The sequence below is a fragment of the Lissotriton helveticus genome, chromosome 5_1 (assembly GCF_964261635.1).
Source record: "Lissotriton helveticus chromosome 5_1, aLisHel1.1, whole genome shotgun sequence".
Lineage (NCBI taxonomy): Eukaryota > Metazoa > Chordata > Amphibia > Caudata > Salamandridae > Lissotriton > Lissotriton helveticus.
This window is the reverse complement of record NC_136065.1, coordinates 1,635,848,072-1,635,870,504: the sequence shown is the minus strand read 5'-3', so window position 1 is coordinate 1,635,870,504 and position 22,433 is coordinate 1,635,848,072. Positions and strand designations below refer to the sequence as shown.

Sequence of the window (22,433 nt, the reverse complement as noted above, 5' to 3'; positions counted from 1 at the left end):
ACAATAGGCCCTAGACAATATTATTAAATGTTAGAATCGATATTGATGAATTTCTTCAGAGAACGATTAAATACTGAATATAGAAAAGAGAAACACAGCCAAAATACATTCCTTGATAATGAAACAGTACCCACTGATATAGTTATGCCGGTAAACATTAATTTATTCATAGGCAATCATCCATAGTTCAGTTCAAAGCATACAATTTTCTCCAAAACAAGGTAGGGGTTACTACCAAGGGGTGGAAAGAATAGTGAAAAAGTTGGTGCTCACGTGAAAGAAGAGAATCTGAAAAAAGTTGGAAAACAACATTTTTTAACAATTTATAGTATCCACTAAGGCCAGAATCCTTATGTTTAGCAGGCCTGCCCCTAATATAATTTAAGTCATTAGTCATTTATTTTTTTCGTCGAAGCACAGTGATGTTTCATATGTGACCAGTGTAGGGGGGTGGGGTTCATAGGGTTCAGGCCCAACGGGGGGATTTGTCGACGTTTCGACCCAGATGCAAAAGGGGTGAGTAATCTCCTCAGCTACGGGGCTTCCTCAGGACAGGGAAAGGGAACCTAAGTTCAAGAAATTGTGGAGCCCCCAGTAATAAGGTGGGCAAAACGGTGTGCCAATAAATGTGCAAGAAGGACCCTGCCCAGTACCTTTGCTGTTGCATCGATCAAAGATAGGGGTCTGTAACACACCGGATCACTTCTATTACCCTTTCTAAAAACAGGAACTACAATCACCTCTTTCTATAACCGAGGCGTTGAACCAACAATGGCTGCTTCAAAAATATACGTTTGTAATGGTTAGGGTATCCCTTGAAAAGATCATGGGGCACCCCATCTGGGCTGGGGGCTTTCATACAGATGCCCTGTGCAAGAGCCACCTCTGCCTCTTGAACTAGAATGGACAAACTGAGCTGTGAGGCTGCGATTAAGTCATGGGGTATTTCCTGTCGTTCCTCCGCTGTCATCCTATGAGAGAAGTAAAAAATGCTGGGAAAATGAGCTTCACAGATTAATGAATCCATCGGTTTCACATCTTCTGTGAACATTGGGCGATTAATGACTTCCCAAAACTTTTTAGAATCTTTAGGGGGAACCTGCTCTTTCCAAATCCTCCCACGCCTCCTTCCTCAGTTCCATCTTCCTGCATTCAATCACTTTTTTATTTTTGCTCCTTGTAATTTTTATTAGCTCTCTATCACGAGGATTGGCATATAGGGTCGTTTTTACTCCCTTGTGAGCTTTGGTGTATTCAGTGTTGAACAAATGCGCCCCTGGAGCTTGCTTTTGAGGGCTGTTGTTAACCAACCAACTAACACAAAAACGCTCAAGGGTCAGAGCTATAATGACCGGCACAAATTTTCACTATTGGTGATGCCTATCTAGCAAATGGTTCCTTGTGCGACACGGTCGAGGATGTGACCCATATACACCCCCTGATAGTGGCTAAACAGTCACTGAAACATATATCGCAAAAAATTGACCCGCACCAAGGTTTATATACAAGTACTTAATTATCAGATTTCTATATTTAACAAGTGTTATCGATATTCAGAAGAAAACTTCCCACAAATAAGAATCTCAAAAGAAGTTGATTGAAGATTTTCCAATTTTCTTTATTCAATGTCTCAATTAAAAATAACAGAATTGCTTGTTGCCAACGCGTTTAGTCACATCCGTGACTTCTTCAGGGCTCAGGGTCGACCCACACACAGACCAGGACGCTTTTGGAATCATCTATACACAGATGAGCGCTGGCCACGAGAAATTAACTGACTAATGCTCTACAAAAGAACTGGAGGTACTTTCCCTATACTGTACTGAATGATTAGAGGAGGACACGCCGAATATATCATTGAGCATATCAGACTGAATACATAGAAACTATATGGTGGCTGTCGCTATTTTTTCCAGAAAATTACTAATTGAGCCCTGAAGAATTCACGGATGTAACAAAACGCATTGGCAACAAGCAACTCTGTTATTTTTACTTGAGCACATTGAAGATTTTCCAATTTTCTTTATTCAATCAACTTCTTTTGAGATTCGAGATTCTTATTTGTGGGAAGTTTTCTTCTGAGTATCGATAACACTTGTTAAATATAGAAATCTGATAATTAATTACTTGTATATAAACCTTGGTGCGGGTCAATTTTTTGCGATAACTGTTGTTAACCAACCTCTGGCCAATATTGGTACAGAGCACCTCAAAATCCTGTACTCTTTCATTCGGGGTAGAATCTAACTTCAGACACCCATCTATGAGGTTATAATTACTTAGGATGACATCTTGTTCAAATTTTGGTGGGTTTACCCTATCCCTTTTTAATCTGATTTCCTTATTGGGTTTATATTGGATCAGAGGGCCCCATCTTAGTTTATGTTAAAATAGGCTATGAGCGGATAATGGTCGCTGGGCAGTTCGGTATAATTTCAGAATCCTGAACAAGGAAAGTATACTTCTTTGCCATTAACATAAAGTCGATAGAACTGACCCTATCACCACCGATGCAGTTATTATAAGGAATTTATTTTCTAGGCAGTAGTGATTACTTCGTTCTGTCACTGTTTTCATTTATTTCCATAGTATTTGGCCATTTTCTACTTATGCTTTCACAAGGATAGTAACAACAATTAAGAAGCAAGCAGTTATGCTTGCTTTTACTGGTTCTTTTCCAGGTATTCTGTTGCAGTAATCATCCTCTGCACCTTTTTGGAGTGTAGGGTTAAGTGGGAGTAGAGCTTTATGGTCGTTGAGAAATGGAGAGAAAAAGATGTAAAGGACTAACGCAAAGAATTGCAGAGGAAAGTGATGTCGGGGGTGGGAGGGGGGGTGGAGAATAGAAGCAAATCATTTATCTAATATTGAAAACAAATTAATAGTTCAGCATTGGTAAAGCCAATCCGTGACTTGATTTAGGTGTATTTTCGTTGATGTTCAATTTTATTTGGGTTCAGTCATTGAATACACTGAGGCACTCAAATGTTGGTCATGGAGCAAGCTTCGTGAATCAGAGCATTCTATGTTGCGTATAACACAACGACGTATGTCGCACCTCTTGTAAAATGATTACTAACTACTTAGCTTCTTGGGCCACCCCGTTTAGAAATTCACAGCTTTTTCATTTCACTTAAAGCACTGGTTGGAAGGATTTTAGATCTGGTATTTCCTATGCTGAAGGTGTTGGGCGACGGTTTTAAATTAATGCTTCCAATATAGTACAATGTAGGCCACAACCCATAAGCATGAATTGAGGTCCGCGAGAGAGACTCATTTGTACATACCTGCTTTCTAACTTATATAGAGGGCCACCAGCATTGCGTGGTGGCGTTAATGTGATGTGCCAGATTAGATACATTGGAATGGTTAACTTTCACGTGAGTTCTCATGGATGTTGGCATGACGGATATCTGGCATACATTACATATGAAACTCCACCCATGGGGTTATAAAAATCGAATTTAAAAGCTTGTCCTTTGTTTGTGTGTATGAAACTGTTATTCTGATAGTCATTGGTGAAACTCAAGGGCTTCAAGATTCTTATTGAACACTTTTGATTATTTTTCTAATAAAACATTTTTTTTGTTCCTTAACCCTGCAGAAAGGTGAAGACGAGTATGGGAGTATCGATGCCATCGTTGTGTCAGTTGGAGTGGATGAAGAGATTGTTTATGCCAAATCTACTGCACTGCAGGTGAGCCTGTTCCTTCCTATATGAGGAGGACTTGACCTTCTCCATGGCACACAGGGAAGGGATTTTTGATCCCGTTTCATGTCTGAATTAAAAGGTGCAGGCTATTCTAGTTGAATTAATTCAATAAACCCACCACATACATAGAACATACTTAAATTGTGTCAAAACTACAGTGTTAATGATTATAAGTCTATAATGGTATACAGGCTTTCCTTAAACAGTGTCCATTTGCATATAATTTAAAGTAGTATTGAGTTGTATCACGTGACCCAGACATTTGTGGAGGATATAGTACACTGGTCCAGTTCCTAGTAGTGGTTGGCCAAACTGTAAGGGCAATTTCCATTTTGTCCCTTTTGAGAAAGCACAAGCATGCATGGAAAATTCCATAAATTATTACCCCGTCTTATGCGTCAATTTTAAACAAAAATAGTGTGTTCCTCACATAATAATGGTAAGGGAGTTTAGGCCTCGGGATTTAAGTGTAGTTCTTGCAGATTTAAAGACGTGATAACGTATTTGTCTTACTACTGTATGTAGCTGGCATGTTTGAAACCCCAGAAGGTTGAACCTGCTTTCATCATTTTGAGCTGAATACAAGGAGCGTCATTGGTCGATGGAAACCTCCATTGTTTATGACCGTAAGCATAACTGTTTGAGAACAGCCATTCTATTAGCAATGCAGTTTTTTACATTATTTAGTCAGGTCTATGATTCAGAAATCGTGTAAACTACAAGATTAAGCACATTGTAATGCGGTGTGCACTCCGTGAATTTGCTAATGCACCTTTCTGCTTCCTGTTAGTGAAATTGAATTTGTGAAGCTAAAAGTATGCTATTAGTTCTGCTCTTCTACTCTTTTTAAATCTTCCATTGAATGTTGCTATTGATAGCAAGCAAGCATACTTGTCTTTCATTACTTGCCTGGATTTTGTGGGCAATTAATAAAAACACGGACAGCTCATTCAGGCTATGGATACAAAAAAATGTCAAGGCACTGTTCTCCTCTCACCCACCAATCAAACATCTATCAAGCTTGTTCCATAAAGGCTGAACCGTGACTGCAGCACCTCCTTATTCTGAAGTTTTGCCAGCCTTTGCCGTGGAATGTGTCAAAGTAGCAGTAATGGCAACTCTTTTGGCCTCCGGCCACACATTAAGATGGGTGGAGCATGGGGACTACTTAGATTGTCACTTTCAGAAAATAGTGATGGCCCTGTAGCTCCTTTCCTGTTCTTGTCTCTAGTTCTCTGCCCTCTTTGTTGTGCAAACTGCTGCTCTGGCTTCCTTCATGTCAATATTTCATTTACAGACGTGGCTCTTTGGCTATGAACTGACAGACACCATTATGGTCTTCTGTGAAGACAAGATCATCTTTATGGCCAGCAAGAAGAAGGTGGAGTTCCTGAAACAGATCGCCAACACCAAGGGCAATGAGAATGCCAATGGTGCTCCTCCCATCACATTGTTGGTCCGTGAAAAGGTGAGACGCTGTGGATTCCTGGTATTTTCTCTTGTTTCTTGATATCCCTTTATAGTTAATTAACACATTTTAGAATTTACTTTGAACCAGACCATATATGGAAAACTGCATTATGGCATGTAATTCATAGCTGTGCTTGTTACTCCTACAGCCTCAAATCTTTGGCAGCAGAGTTTATCGTTCATATTCCATGACTGAGGCCTCAGTAGTAGGGCAATCCCTTAGGTCATGTCAGTTGTGCTGGGTCAAGTCTTAGAAAGTTCAAACTAACCCACAGGTTACAGACATTTGAATTAATCAGCGAATCCCTCTGGTTAAGAGTCTTCAGGATACACAGAATTCATAATCTATACATCGGACCCCAGCGTTGCGCAGATCTCCTCACAATCACATGGTAGTCATTCCCTGTTTGCCTTTGGTTGGTTTAACTTAGTTTTTATTCTTCCTTCTTACCCACAATTCAGCAAAGTGACACCAACAAGGCCAGCTTTGACAAAATGGTTGAGGCCATCCGATCCAGCAAAAACGGAAAGAAGATTGGGGTGTTCACAAAGGACAAGTTCCCTGGAGACTTCATGAAGAGCTGGAATGACAGCCTGAGCAGGGAGGGCTTTGAGAAGGTGAGCCAATTTCCCCTCGCCTACAGTATCTTTACTCTCCAAGCACCAATAGAACTCCTCCACAGATCAGGCTTAACCTATTTTAAAAACATTTCCATTTCTCTGCAATATTGGTTTTAGGAAAAGACATTCGGGCCCTTAACGCAGTTTTCACATCTTTCTGTTGAATACTCCCTAACGTTTGAGATTGTCATTGTGTAAAATACCTAAATATTATGGGAGTGTTTTGACATTGGAATCCTCTGCATACTTTCATATGAGTTTTTTTCAATGATCTTGCCCTCTGCTTTTTATCCAACACACTGGAGAGAAGGTTTTGAATCCCTTAATTTCCTCAGAGTGCATGAGTTTAATTTCCTGAGTACATTGGCACAGAATGCGTTCAGGCAAGAGGTCGTGTCGGGCTGCAGCCACCTTTGCTGTAACTCACTGCCAGGATTCTTTTTATTCAAAATTTATTTATCGAGTTTTGTATAGTGCAAACTTGACCCGACGTTATCAGAGCGCTTCAGAGTTTGCAAGGCAGCCATTACATGAGTTACACATGGTGTAGATATAAAAACAAAGGGACAGTACGTAAACGAAATATACGAAAGACAATAGGATATAGAGAGGTAGCTATGGGTGTGTGTGTGTGTGTGTGTGTGTGCATATATGTATGTGTGTATAGCACTTTCCAAAGCACATCAAGCACGAGGTTATACGTGTTGTAAATAAAAGTACATAGTAACTATATATAAAGGGAACATTTGCACAGACACTAGTATAGATGAACGCTCAAGTTCTGAGGTAGCTAGGGTAGGGTCGTGATGGTGGGGTGTAGAGGCACAGTTTTTCTGAGGTAGTGATGCTCAGATTTGTTTAGAGAATGCTGGGTGGGAGCAAACAGACCAATATGAGTATATTCAAGATTCTGTACTGAAGATTTGGAATCGATGTCTTTACTGATGGTAGCTTTTTAGTTAATTACTGCATGAAGGTAGCTTCTTCCTTGTACTTAAAATCGGTAAGTGGAGGCTTCGATTAGTACAATTAAAGATTCTCCATAGATCACATGTCACGGGGCCTCGTCTGGTTCGTATGGGTCGCTCGGAGGGCGGGGAGCTTGGAACGTTCATGCATATACTGTGGCATTGTTCTGGGGTGCAGGCATACTGAGAGAAGATTCACGAAAAGCTACGAGAAGTGTGGAGATACAGCCAGAGGCGCGCAGGTGTATTCTGAACGTTTGGGAATCCACCGATCTGTCAGCATATAGGAAGCAATGGGTTACGTTGGCCTGCATGATAGCCAAGCAGAATATCGCCCAGTTGTGGGGAACCAGCCAGCCGCCTAAAGTCGAGAAGTGGGAGGAGGATCTGGATTGGTGCATGTTCAGGGAGAGGTCGGTATATGTAGCTAGGGGGTGTCCGGGAAAGTGGGGGAAGGTCTGGGAGGCCAGGAATCAATACCCCGGAGATATGTGTGCCCCCGATGTGTTCTGAGGAAGTGGAGGTGCAAGTGTTCCCTTGATCCTTTACCCACATACTGTTTGTTATTTTGGATGTATGGAAATGTACTAATGTAACTTGCAAGAACTGCTAATGTCACCTGATGTTTTTCTTTGTCGTTTTGTTAATAAAAAGAATTTTAAAAAAATGGGTAACTGATAGTAGTTAAAGGGTGGAAACCTACTTGGAAAGCGCCCGAGCGCTGTCATATTTATGTTATGGGGGCATGTTAATGTAAAATAGTTTATAGCCCAACACTTCTCAGCTTTAAAGGTGCCCTAAATCAGTTTTTTTCCCAGAGTAACAAATGTGGGATACAAAATAGAAATAAATTAAAGAAAAAAAATCCGAAAACGTCCTTGTAGATGAGCACTGGGTACAGCGGTTGTGACGAGTTTCTTCATGGTGTGGAGAAGCTGTGCTGACATGCTGTGTCAATTTTTTTCTAGCCTGCCCCATTTTTTTTTCCAGTTGCACCTGTTAATTTCTTTTACTTAGAAATAGCATCAGCTTGTTGAAACTCGCACCTAGCGTTGCAGCACGAGACATTTAGTAGGTGAAAGTGGGGTTTCAGAATCTGACCTAGGAATGGCATTCCGCACAAGCGTGTGCTTTTTCTTGTGGGGCACGCTATTGGGCTTTGCGTGCGTGTTTTTTACCAAGAGAGCACACAGTAGGCCAAAGGTGGTCGCATTTATCTGCCCATGGCCTATTGGTGTCTATTATGAGCACCGACTGCCATGTGATTTCAATTAGTATGCCCAGACACGGGCGCGATGTCCCCCCAAATGCCCCGAAATGACCCCCCCCCCCCCCCCCCCTATCCCGACGTCGCTGGTGCCACTGTGAAGCCTTCAGGGCTCTAACGCCTTCCCGCTCTGCAAAAGCGCTGCGTGCCTCACCGCCGCCGGCTTAGGACAGGAGTAAAGTACTGAGGGCCGGTATTCTCTCACCACCGGCCCGATCTCCAGGATTGCTGTGTGTCCTCTTTGAATCACCGCCGCCAGGCCCGGGAGCCTAGAGAGCACTTCGCCCGCTTTTCCCGCCGACTGCCTGGGGCAGAGTTTGTGGTATGTTACCCAAAGCTGTAACCCAAATAACCGTATCTGAACAATCAGAACACTGGACTTTCAAAGAGCCCAGCGGTGTGATGTGTGCTTGCACAGCATGATGGTGCGCTGCCCGTTGTCTGCTTCTGTATTGCACTGCACCAGCAGCTGTTAACTACCCTTACTCTTATCTGTGCATCTATGTATATATATATATATATATATTTTTTCATATAAGTCCCAGGGGGTATTTTCAACATGGGTGCCACGCTTTATGTTGCAGCATGGCCGCTATTATATTGACAAAGACAATAGGTGAAAGTCTCGCAAATACCAATTGCATTGTCAAATGCTCATTTTGGGTGCTGCAAGGTGATTTACAGTTCATTTATTGCTGCAATCATATGGTTAAAATCTCCTTGGGCACATAGTAGTCGCACTGATTGGTTCGAACATTAGTCTACTCAAAGCCTGTAGAAATTAATTTGTTTAGTCAGTTGGGCATATCGACTGCACCTAGAGGCTTTTTGGATGTGTTCATACTTATATAGCATGACAGCTATATCTTGTGTAAACTGTCTCATATGTTTTTTTCCCACAAGGACCGCAACTCGAGTGTTTCATGAGTGTAGTAGTTACTAGCACTTCTGGTCCATCTTTTGCAGCACAGTTCATTGTTGGAAACCATCACAACACATTTGCATCTTACCACTGCTGTAATAGTTGTGCTTTGTCATTCTTTGTTCCAGACGTTCGACCCCAAAGGATCCAAGCACTAACATCAACGGCCACTCAGGAATTTCATAAAGTTGAAAGTGTTTATCATGTGAATGTCCTTCTTCTTTTGAAGGCAGCCCTGATGGCCCAAACTGAGGGTGATTCAGAGGGTCCCACCATTTCTTAACCTAGGCACATTGTCCTGTTGGGTTTAAGTTTGGGCTGCGCGCATGTCAAAAGCAACACCGGACGCCCGTCTGCCATCTGTTGTCCTTATCCTGATGGCCTAAGCTCACCCTGCCTCTCCACCTGCTGTCACCTAACCACAGGAATTGCCATGTTAATGGTAATTAAAATGGATTGACCCCCTCCAGCCGAAGCCACCAGACTCTCTTTTCCAAGGCTGTTGATGTGCATGTTCAGACATGTACAGACACACATTCGTTATTGAGGTATGGCTTTACACAATTGCATCCGTACTGCTGACTGTGCAAGATGCTATGGTTGATGGAGTTTTGATTCTGGTACTGTTAATGTTCTTGGGGTTGGACCGTTAGACTGCCTATAGGGAAAGCGCCAGTATGGCTGGTCAAATAGGTCCGTGTATGAGCCAGGTATTTGAGGTTTGTGGCTTGTTTTCTGGTCTGGTGGGTGGATTTATACTTTTTTTGTTAATTTCCCTGCTATTACCACATATATTGCCTGTAGCAAGCACAAATGCATGCAGGCTCTCAGGCCTTGTAAAGCCCCTGGGAGGCGCATGCGCGGTCTGCAAGGCATGCTGTATTCGGGTATGGACTGAAGCTCTGTACATATTTTCAATTATCAATAGGCTTAGTCGTTCCTCCTTAGTACAACTCTCGTTTTGTTAACCTCCAGTGGCGACAACCCCTGTTAGATGTGTTGTTACTAGGTAGGCTTTAATTACAGCCTCTGAAGACTAGGACACTCTCTCTCCTAACGCTTTATTATTATTATTTTTTTTAAATAGTGCGGCACGCAACAGGTGTGGCTGCGCTCTAGGTTTATTTGCAAAGCACACAAGATGATGGACGGAATGTTGCACAATGGCAAAACATTCACCCCCAGTCACAGATCTGCGTTTAATCCATCGTTATTTTGCTCACCAAGCCACCCCAGGTTTATTTGCAGCACCAAACGCGGCCACATTTTTTTTTTCTATTTAATTGCTTTTTTATTTTTGTAAAAGCGTCTGTGCCACACTTTCACTTGAATAGCGAAAGCGTCCGTTTTGTTAGGCGATCTGCGTCTAAAGAAAGGTCTATGGCCGCTATTGAAGTAAAAGCGTGGCATGGGGCACTTTTCCAAAACAACGTATTTACAGTGCATTGGATTGCTCATTTGCAGGAGTTTAAGCTATTGTCATTTACAGCGCCAATAGCTCAAACTCTCATAAATGCGAGACCTATTGCATTGTAAATGCTTGTTTTTAGCAAGTGTTTAGTTCAAATGGATTGCGTATCGCTTTTCTGTGAAAATAGTCTTTTTTTCTCTTAGAGAGAATCTAAAATAACAAAGGCTCTTCAACACATTTTAATTTAAACACATTTCCAACTGTGACTTCAAACAAGCGCTACAGTGGCCCACATAAAATGTTATAACAACATGTAATCGTAGGGTTTAACGTTGTATACATTTTACTCTTGTACCTTAAAATTTTGTTATGTCTTACATTCTTACAACTGTTAAACTTTGTTATTGTACTCATGGCCCTCAACCCCAAACCCTTAATAATATACCTATACACAACCCCCTCGCCTGTATGCCCCAATCACTTCCTTTTAACAGCCAGCACCTATTCCTCATACCTGCAATCTGGTATCCTAAACCCCATAGCCTTAACCCACAGCTTCTTTCACACTAACTTTCTTCAGTACAGTTTGGGGAAAAAACCCTTTCTAAATGTTACTTTTCCAAAGTATTTTTTTTTTTAAATAGCGAGACATGTTTGCTTTCCGTTTTTTGAGGCAATACAATTTTTAGGTTTCACCCACATACAGCCACAGATCTGTATATCTGTTGCATTCACTATAGACTTAAGTAGGCTTTGTGTCCATTTCTCGCTCATGAATCACTGGGCTTCTTCTCTGTCTCAGTTCCCTGCTCAAGATTCAATGTGATTTGCACTCCCTGTGTTTTGATTGAGTGTATTGTATCCTTCTGCAGCTCACGTGAGGGGAGTTTTTTTTTAATATATAACATCCAGTAGAAGCGAATCACTTTACTCACTCTCGTCTGTCCACCCACCTTCTTATATATTTTTTTTATTTACCTTTTGCCAGGGCCTAGCAGCTTTACACTCCTGTTCACTGATTTGCTTTGATGTATTCTTCACCAGTGGACACTGGCTCTTGTACCGTGACGGTCGGCCAATGTACACCCCGTCCCCTACTAGTTATGTGGCTTCTAGGCTATCAGGAGACTGGTGTGAGTAGTAGCAATTTCAGGTTTACAGGCCTTTTTACACAGGCCCCTTTGGGGAGCCTGTCTGTTGGCTCTACCTGGGAAAACGTCCACCCAGCTTCCCCTAACTGGTCCTTGACCTGTACTTGTTCCTGTATTTTGACTGCAAATGTGCAGGTTGTGGTACATGTTGGTTCTCATGCCTGCTAAATTTATTTTAGAAATCCACCCTAAATATTCCTGTAATTGTGTAGGCGCTCCCCATAAGCTATCTTAGTGTTACTGTGGGAAAGTAGACCTTTTTGACATGGTCACCACCACCACTTTTTTTCCCCTTGTAACTGATGTGCTTGTGACTGGAAGTGCACTTGGTTCCTGCCAACCAGGTTCCCAGTGCCAGAGCTCTTTTCCAAAACTGTACAGTTGTATCCCTAGTCTATCTTCACCTCCAGCAAACATGTCTCATTCAGTCACACCACAGCTCTTCATTGGACGGACCACAGCTGCGTTCACTTTATCTACAATAAGTCCACAATCCACAACCATCCTCAACCCACCCTGCGAAGAAATTGGAACAAAATCACCATCGACCAGATCTCCTCATCGCTTCTTCTAAACCCCCCCCCGCCCACTCCTCAAATCCCGACCAAGCAGCAACTAACCTCACCCAATGGCTATCCAACAGCGCCGACATCCTAGCACCTTTGAAAAAACGTCAAATCAAACTAGGCAGCAAAAACGCCTCCTGGTTCAACGATGATCTTAAGAAATCGAAGAAACTCTGTCGCTCCCTCGAAGACCTGGAAAAAAGACCCAAACACCAGCACCAGGGACGCATTCAAAAACGCCACCCGCATACACCACCAACTAATCCGGTCTGCCAAGAAAGCCACATTCAAAGACCGACTAGACAACAACGCCCACAACAGCAAGGAATTATTCAACATAGTCAAAGAATTTACCAACCCATCAGCCAACTCCAACGACATCACCCCCTCCCAAGCCCTCTGCGACTCCCTAGCTTCCTTCTTCCACAACAAAATCGCAGACATCCACAACAGCTTCGACAACCGACCCGGAGACCAACCCACCCAACCTTCTGCAGGACCTTCACCCCCCTTGAACATCCTGAACGACTGGAACCCAATCTCCACTGAGGACACCATCCGCCTGATGAACTCCATCCACTCAGGATCCCCAACTGACCCATGCCCTCACCACATCTTTAACAAAGCAGACTCCATCATAGCACCACACCTCCGAGATGTCATCAACTGCTCCCTCAACTCCGCCACCTTCCCGGAAAGCTGGAAACACGCAGAACTCAGCGCCCTTCTGAAAAAACCCACAGCTGACCCCACCGAACTCAAAAACTACCGCCCCATCTCGCTTCTTCCATTCCCGGCCAAAGTCATCGAGAAAGCTGTCAACAACCAGCTCGCCGCCTTCCTCGAAACCAACAAATCCCTCGACTCCTCACAGTCCGGATTCCGAGCCAAACACAGCACTGAGACCGCACTCATCGCTGCAACAGACGACATCCGAACTCTACTGGACAACGGAGACACAGTCGCCCTCATCCTCCTCGACCTCTCCGCTGCCTTCGACACAGTCTGTCATAGCACCCTTCGACAGCGCCTCAGAAACATCGGAATCCAAGGAAAAGCACTGGAATGGATCACATCGTTCCTCAATGGAAGAACACAGAGAGTTCGCCTCCCACCATTCAAGTCAGAGGCCACTGAAGTCATCTGTGGCGTGCCACAAGGATCCTCTCTCAGCCCCACCCTCTTCAACGTATACATGAGCCCCCTTGCGACCATCGCTCGCCAACACAACCTCAACATTATCTCCTACGCTGACGACACTCAACTGATCCTCTCACTCACCAAAGACCCTAACACCGCCAAAACCAACTTACACAAAGGAATGAAAGAAGTAGCCGAGTGGATGAAGCACAGCCGTCTGAAACTGAACTCAGACAAAACAGAAGTCCTCATCTTAGGCACCTCCCCCTCCGCCTGGGATGACTCTTGGTGGCCAGAGGCCCTTGGAAAAGCACCCATCCCGACAGACCACGCACGGAACCTGGGCGTCATCCTGGACTCCTCACTCTCGATGACCAGACAAGTCAACGCCGTTTCATCATCTTGCTTCAACATTCTTCGCATGCTCAAAAAAACATTTCGCTGGATCCCCACCGAAACTCGTAAAACGGTCACCCACGCACTGGTCACGAGCCGCCTGGACTACGGAAACACCCTATACGCCGGTACCACCACAAAACTCCAGAAAAAACTCCAACGCATCCAGAACGTTTCAACCAGGCTCATACTAGACATCCCGCGTAAAGAACACATCTCTGGTCACCTGAAAAACCTACACTGGCTCCCCGTAAATAAGAGGATTACTTTCCGCCTCCTAACCCACGCACACAAAGCACTTTACGAACTTGGACCCGAATGCCTCAACACACGACTGTCCTTCTACACCCCCTCCCGTCAACTACGATCCTCCAACCAAGCCCTTGCCACTGTACCCCGCATCAACAGAACCACCATGGGAGGTAGATCCTTCTCTTACCTGGCAGCTAAAACTTGGAACTCTCTTCCTACTCACCTTCGCCTTACTCAGAACCACCTAGCATTCAGAAAGCAACTTAAAACCTGGATATTCGACAAGTAATTCCCCCACCCTTCCTCAAGCGCCTTGAGACCCTATGGGTATGTAGCGCGCTATATAAATCTTTTGACTTGACTTGACTAGTTGGCAAAACCTTTAGAACCCCTTTAGGTCCCCCTGTAAATGGTACTCCTGGTACCTAGTGCCTGAGGTACTAAAGAGGGTCCCTAAGGGCATCGGCACAAATAGTGCCACCCTAAGGGACACCTTACCAAGCACATGCAAGGCTGCAGTTGCCGGCTGCATGTCGTGGTGCAGACGCAAGTGTTAACACAACAGGTCACACATCCCCGTGTGCCATGTCCCCAGCACTGCATGTAATATTTGTAAGTTACCCCTATAGAAGACCCTATGCTGAGGCCAATTAAAGTGCTGTCTTCAGTCTTCTGCCTGTGCGGCTCTTCATGCCCTTTGTAGGTGATGAGGATCTGTTTCTCTGGTGCCGGGCCTCCCCTAAATAATCAATTTAGACACTTGGAGGTCACTACGCCCCCTATATTATCACTTCCTGTGGGAAGTGGACATAATCCTGTCCCAGCATTCCTAAGTAGGCAATCACAATAATGGCTACTTACAAAAAAAATCTTGTCCACCTCACAGTAGCCCACCTTGGGGGTGTTACTAGTTTGGAGGTGGCAGGACTACCCAACTGTAAGAAAGTGGCTCTATATATACTGGACCAAAGTAAGGTACAGTGTGTATAGAGTCCCCAGTCCCCAGAGGTATGACGGGTTAAAGCTAGCTATAACCTTACTCTCTAAAGTGGTAGCTTGGTCGAGCAGTAAGGCAGGATCAGAGGACAATGTAAAGCATTTGTTGTACACACTCAGTCAGCAAAAGGTTTCACACACTCAAGAACTGAACTCTAGGCCAATTGTTTTTATATCAAAAGATATAGTTTTATTATAGAACCAACAGGTATCAAATATACTTTTCTCGATATGAGTGACTTTAGGTAAGTACTTTGCAGAAAGGCAATAGACTCCAAGTACAATAGTTACTGGGGTTGCAATAGGCAGCACAATTCTAAACACAATTTAACATTGAGCTCAATAGGTTTTTCTACATAAATGCAGTTGATTACTTTTCTAACTACAGGACTGGATCCTGGATTCAGTCCCGGGACCTAAGCTGTAAACAGTTGAGTAAAAGCGTTTTGGTTACAGTTGTGGTTTTTAAAGAATATAAATGTATTTTCAAAGTTGACACTTAGAAACTTTTCAGTGAAAAACTAGCAATGTTATCCTATGGAAGGAAATTCAAGTCACAGGTAAAGTAGGTTCTTGTTACTTTTGTAATCCAGTACTGGACTCCTAGGTTCAGTACTGGGACCTCTACCTAAGACAGGTAAGTAATTAAGGTTTGATAGTTGGTACGATTTTTAAAGAATATTTCTAGTTTGCAAAAAGAGTCGACCCAATGCAATCCAATAGAGGGTAGGGGGCCTTCGGTTGGTGGTTGCAAGCAAGCAGGCCACGTGGCTGTGGGATCTGAGCTCCTGGTCACTTACTCAGGGCAAGTGGGGGAGTAGGGTAGTTGTTGCACTTCCAGCTGCACTCGGGCGGCTGGGTGCAGGGCGGTTTTGAGCCGTCGGGCGCTCAATGTTATCCAATGGTAAAGCTAATAAGTGAACAAAGGCTGCAGGCTCTGGGAGGAAATACTTCAGGTGCGACCACCACTTCGAGAGGTAAGTTGGGATCTTGGAGAAGAGGTAGGTACCCCAAAGAAGGGCACGGGGACCACGTGGGCCACAGGGCGCCGGGTGAAGGGGTGTTTTTTGGTGTCGGGGAAATCTTACCCTCGGCTGGTCGCAGTTGGAGGGGTCCCTGGTTCTGAGGCTGCAGGCATCGTCTGCTTTGTCGAGGAGGGTCTTTGGGCACTGGACTTCGGGTCCCAGTTGCTGGGGGGACGTTCTCATGGTCTTGGGTCACTCAGGCACAGGCTGGGCTTGGCGGGTGCAGAGTGGGCTGGTTTTGCGGTTCCTGGCTGGCACCAGGGGTATTGCTGTTGGAGCAGAACCACTGCTCATGGGAGTCCCAGTCTTTTGGAAGGTTCAAGGCAGGCAGGTACTCTGGTGTGTTGCTGTCCGCAGAAGACGCCAGAGTTTCACAGGAGCAGGTTCAAGGATCAACCAGCCTGTAGGGTTCTGGGGCCAAGTCAGTGGGCGTCGTCCTCTTGTTAGCAGCTGCGTGGCAGGTTGTCTTGTTGTTGCAATCGGGATCTGAGGAAGGAAGGTTCAGGGTGCCCCTAAATACTAAATTTAGGGGCGTTCCAGGTAGGGCATGGGCAGTGACCAATGGGTCCCTGTCCTTGGGTGAATACGCCACCTAGCCTGCTCCTCTCCTGTGGGAGGGGGGCAGGAGCCTAGCTGCGATTGGACAGGGCTACCCATCTTCAAGATGGCCGGAGCCCGGAGTCGTGCTTCACCTTGCCTCTCCCACCTGAGTGGTGGGGTTGGCATATGCTGGCACACCCCCTTTCCTCACTTAGGGTTTCCCGTCATTCTTCCCGCCAGGGTGGGGGTCCGAACCGGTGGGGGCCAGTTGCGGAGTACAGCAAGTGGCCTGGAGAAGATCACAGGGGTGGTATGCCTTTGAAGCTTCCCCTGCCCATCCTGGGGGAGGAGGCTTGTACCTCGTCCCAGGATGTGCATTGTTTCAAGCCCCCAAGACAACAGGCTCTCGACCCAGGGGTCCAGAAACATGTCTGGTGTGTGGCAGCCTCTCAGACAAGACGTGGATTGTAGGTTAGGTATTAGGGGGCATCTCTAAGATGCCCTCTGTTGTGCATTTTACATTAAATCCCACACTGCCATCCTTGTGGGTTTAATGTGATGAGAAGTTTGATATCAAACTTGTCAGTCTTCAGTGTAGCCATTATGGTCCTGTGGAGTTTGTAATGACAACCTCCCAGCACCATATACTCTTAATGGCATCACTGCACTTACAGTGCCCAGGAATGGCCCTGGATACTGTAGGGGCACAGGGCTCATGCATCTGTGCCCACACCACTGGCATAGGGCACCCAGCTAGAGGCTTGACTGATGTATGCCAGGGCAGTGGGTTTTATTGGCATGGCACACAGGGGTGCCAGATTCGCATTCCAAAGGCAGCAGCTCCTTTGAAGCTTGCCAGCCCAAGAAGGCTAATCAGCAGGTCCTCCTGTGGGAGGTGGTGGCTTTTGTTCTGGGTTTCCCGAGAGACAAAGGCTCTCACCCTAGGTGGTCAGAACAATGTCTTCGGTGGCAAGCACAAGGTGCTAAATCACCTTGAGGCGCTTCAAAATACCAGAAAAATATTCTATCCCTTTCATCTGTGACGCTTGAAAACCACTGCACATCTCTCCCTCTCCTTGTTTAAATTGGACCCTAAACACTGGCAGCCCCTCTACTCTCTGCCCTGTGGAATCTCATTCTCTGTCTTCTTCTGTCATGTGTCAAATCACACTTAGACTCTGACTACCTCCTGGTGCTTGATTCAAACAAAAGATGTGTGTCGGTGACAAGCTTTCAATTTGCTAAAGGTAAACTACACTCGCACAATAGTATTTTACAAATACATGTAACAAATGTTTAACCTTTTACTTCAAACCGAGTACGGGTTGGCTATGCATTTACTAGAAAGTTTATCAATAAATAGGCAGGCTAATTTGTGTTTTTGGGTCGCAAAGGGAGTGTGTAAACAATTATCTTAGAAAACATTCTACATAAACAACTCCCAACGTTCATTTAAGGGGAGTTTTGCATTTATTTCTTATCGTAAATAGCTAAGCAAGCTACAATTCAGAAGCTGTTACTTTCTTGCTACTAAAAACGTCTTTAAATCATTGACTGTGATTCTCCCCCAGGCCCCAAACCTGAGCAGGGCTCAGCTGGGGGTGGTGGGTGCATTTGCACTGGTGCTTTTTATCAATGACTTCTGCACGTATGTATGAATCTGTGCAAACCAATTCATATCAGCTCAGTGGACCTTAACCGTCCTACATAAGGATTGCAAACACACCTTACAAAGAGGTGAGCGGATATACGTGTTGAATAAATGCTAAAATATCTAATATTTTACACCAAATTCCTCTTATGGCAAACGGAAGGAATATAACGTGTTTCACTTTGTATCCTTAAATGCATGCTTCTGCGGTTTTAATTTCTGTGAGGCGCGTTGGTGTTTGCGCGCCCAACTTCCCGAAAGATCTAAGTCACACTGCAGATTTGTGATATAGCATGCAGTGTGTGTTAAATCCCCATGAGGCGCTTCATATTGACCCCAAAAATATTGTATCACTTTCAGCTGTGGCCCAAAAACATCTTTATACATAACAGAGCATTATTTGCAAAGTCAATAGATCTAGCCTTAATGAGCTGAGGCAATGTTTTTTTTTATTTTAATTTTTACTTTTTGTGGCAAGCATATGCTACAAAAATAAAAAGATGAAAATAAAAGAGAAAAAACATACTGCCTCCAAAGGGTGGCCGTCTTACGTAATAAAATTTGTATTTATAAAAAAGTGTATTTCAATAGAATAGCATGTGTGCTTCCTGGCATGCAGTTAAATACATGCTTAACTTTCAGTGCACGAGGAAAATGACACTTATTCGAACAACTGTTTTAAGAGTACAAGGGGCTAATACATTTTTATTTGCACAAAAATCATATTTTGATGTAATGTGCTTTTAAAATACAAAAGAGTTTCTTTATCTGTCCTAAGCAACCTACCTACCGGGAGCACCCAAGTTATCTCAAAATTATTTGTGATGCTTTTATATTTTTATTTATTTAAACAATTATTTCTCAAGACAAGACTGCCACTGTTAGATGGCAACATGCTTTCTTTTCCTTTTTCAATTTGTTTTGGGGCAAATGCTCCCAATTAAAATAAATGCAATAATCACACTAGTTGACCGAGGCCAGACCTATTGGGTCTGATAAATACTGGTTTGTATTTGTGTTTTTATCCAGTATTATAGGTATCTTTCATAGATTCACATGCCTGAATCATTCCCCGTCGTCGGGGTGGGAGTCCCCGGTACATAAAAAGAGTAATGTCATATAGACATAAATAGAGTAATAGACCAGAGGCCTCTCATTAGTAACATATCCATGTCCTTTTGTAAAAAGGACCAAAGTTTGGCCAAGAGCCAATCAGATCTCACCACACTCTAGAACCTTCCTGGAAGGAGCCCTAGTCCCTCAGATTTTCTACCGCATGTCGTGCTAAGGGAGTCTCCTCTGAGCTCTGCTCAGTTTTTCTGGTATTCTTTACCTTTTTCAATATTTTTCTCTCAGAAATTTGTTCTCTGTGAAGTTATTCAGTTGACCTCTGTCTCCTTTCTTTCTTTCTGCTCCTTCACTCCTTTTTCTCCCCTTTCTATCTTTCACCTTTCTGCACCTCTGCTCTTTTGCGCCTTATTTCTGCCCATTTCCCTTTCTCTCCCTCTGCTCCTTCACTCGTTTTCACTCGTTTTTTTCCCTTTCTATCTTTCACCTTCCTGCACCTCTACTCTTTTGTGCCTTATTTTTGCCCATTTTCCCTTTCTCTCCCTCTGCTCCTTCACCAGTTTTCACTCGTTTTTTTACCCTTTCTATCTTTCTCCTTTCTGCTCTTTTCTGCATCTCTGCTCTTTTGTGCCTTTATTTCTGCTTATTTTCCCTTTTTTCTTTATCCCTTCTTTCCTCCCTTTACCTTTCCCCGCCGCTGCTGCCCCCGCGGCCCCTCCCCCTCCCAGCACGAGCGGCCCAATCCAGCTCCCCTCCCGCCTCCCAGCTGAATCGCCATCGTCCACAAGTCCAGCCTCCGCCTGAGCACACTTCCTGACGAGTCCACAGAACTGATGGAACACCTTCACTTCAAGATACTGGCCAGCCCCACCGCCGCCCTCCGAGGAACCCTCATCTACCGACCCCCTGGACCCCGCGGACCCTTCGCCAACTCCATCACGGACATTATCTCCCCGCAGGCCATCGCATCCACCAACTACACCCTGCTGGGAGACCTCAACTTCCACCTCGACAATCAACTGGACCCCAACACCACATCCCTCCTGGACAACCTCCACAACATTGGACTCCGCCAGATCGTGACCGAGCCCACGCACTCAGCAGGACACACCCTCGACCCCCTCTTCACTACAGGAAACTCCATCACCTTCAGCCACACCACCGAACTCCCATGGACCGACCATCGTTGCGTCCACTTCACCTTCAGAACACCCACCATCCACAGACACCAGCACCTGCTTCCACAAAGAAACTGAACCAAAATCACCGATGACCAGCTCACCTCCTCACTCAACAACTCCACCCCAACCATCGCGGAAAACGACGACCCCAACACCGCAGCCCGAACCCTGCATAGATGGATCTCGGACAGCACCAACACCATAGCCCCCCCTCAAGAAAAACAACAATACCCGTGCCAAGAAAGCCAGATGGTTTACCACCGAACTTCGAGAGTCCAGGCGCACATGCCGCCGCCTCGAAAAGGCCTGGAGAAACACCAAATCCACAGAAGCCCACAACAACTTCAGAGCCGCCACCAACGCCCACCATCAACTCATCAGAGAAACGAGGAAAAAAGCGATTGAAGACAGAATCTCCACCCACGCACACAACAGCAAGGAACTCTTCAGCATCATCAAGGAGTTCGCCCAACCCACCAGCGAGTCTACCGACATCCCTCCCTCACAAGACCTCTGCGACAAACTCAGCATCTTTTTCCACCACAAAATCAAGAGCATCTACGACAACTTCGACGAAGACAACCAACACACTGAACCCTCACCAACCACCCCCGACACCCGGAAACCAGCGATTGATGACTGGACAGCCCTCACCACCGAAGACACACTGAAGACAATGAAGTCAATCCACTCAGGGGCCCCCACGGACCCCTGCCCCCACCACATCTTCAACAGAGCCGCCAACACCATCGCACCCATGCTCCGCCAAACCATCAACCGCTCCCTGGCGACCGCCTCATTCCCCGACGACTGGAAACACGCCGAGGTCAACCCCCTCCTAAAGAAACCCTCAGCGGACCCCACCGACCTCAAAAACTACAGACCCATCTCCCTGCTCCCGTTCCCAGCGAAAGTCATCGAGAAAGCCATCAACAGCCAACTCGCCACATTCATTGAAGAACACAACATCCTCGACTCCTCCCAATCCGGCTTCAGAAAAAACCACAGTACGGAAACCGCCCTCCTCGCCGCAACAGACGACATCCGCACCTTACTGGACAAAGGAGAAACAGTAGCCCTCATCCTCCTCGACCTATCAGCGGCGTTCGACACAGTCTCCCACCGCACCCTAATACGCAGACTCTACGATGCAGGAATCCAGGACAAGGCCCTCGACTGGATCTGCTCCTTCCTCTCCAGCAGGACACAGCGGGTCAGACTCCCCCCTTTCCTCTCGGACCCCACACCTATCACCTGCGGAGTCCCCCAGGGCTCCTCCCTCAGCCCGACGCTCTTCAACGTCTACTTGGCTCCACTTGCCCCCATCGTCAGAACCTACGGACTCAACATTGTGTCATATGCAGACGACACCCAGCTCATCCTCTCCCTATCCAACGAGCCCAACACCGCCAGACGCAACTTTCGAGAAGGCATGGAAGCCGTCGCCAAATGGATGAAAAACAGCTGCCTACAACTAAACACCAACAAAACAGAAGTACTCATCATGGGCCCAAACCCCGACGCCTGGAGTGACACCTGGTGGCCCACCGCCCTCGGAAACCCGCCAACCCCCACAGACCACGCACGCAACCTGGGAATCATCCTGGACTCCGAGCTCAAAATGGACCGCCAGATCAACTCTGTCTCATCTTCCTGCTTCCACACCCTCCGCCTCCTTCGTAAGACCTTCAAATGGATCCCCCTCGAACACCGAAAGACAGTCACTCACGCCCTGGTCACCAGCAGACTAGACTACGGCAACGCACTCTACGCCGGAATAAACAAAAACCTCATCCGCAAGCTACAGAACATCCAGAACGCCGCCGCAAGACTGGTCCTCAACCTGCCAAAACACTGCCACATCTCCCAGCACCTGCGCACACTCCACTGGCTCCCCGTCGAGGCGAGAATCACCTTTAAGATGCTCACCCACGCACACAAGGCCCTCCACGGCACCGGACCAGCATACCTGAACAGCCGACTCAAATTCCACGCACCCCAAAGGACCCTACGATCAGCCCAGCTTTCCTACGCTGTGGTCCCCCGCACCAGAAAGACCAGATCGGGAGGCCGCTCCTTCTCCTTCCTCGCGGCCA

The 22,433-nt window shown here is 45.6% G+C and overlaps 1 protein-coding gene across 1 annotated transcript in view; it reads left to right on the top strand.

The window, feature by feature from the left end:
• SUPT16H (SPT16 homolog, facilitates chromatin remodeling subunit) overlaps positions 1 to 22,433 on the top strand; it is a 246,013-nt gene that overhangs the window by 4,904 nt on the left and 218,676 nt on the right. Inside the window, exons 2-4 of the mRNA XM_078644840.1 lie at positions 3,605 to 3,697; positions 5,010 to 5,180; positions 5,645 to 5,800. Coding sequence (XP_078500966.1) covers positions 3,605 to 3,697; positions 5,010 to 5,180; positions 5,645 to 5,800 — 420 coding nt within the window. The remainder of the gene's footprint in view (positions 1 to 3,604; positions 3,698 to 5,009; positions 5,181 to 5,644; positions 5,801 to 22,433) is intronic.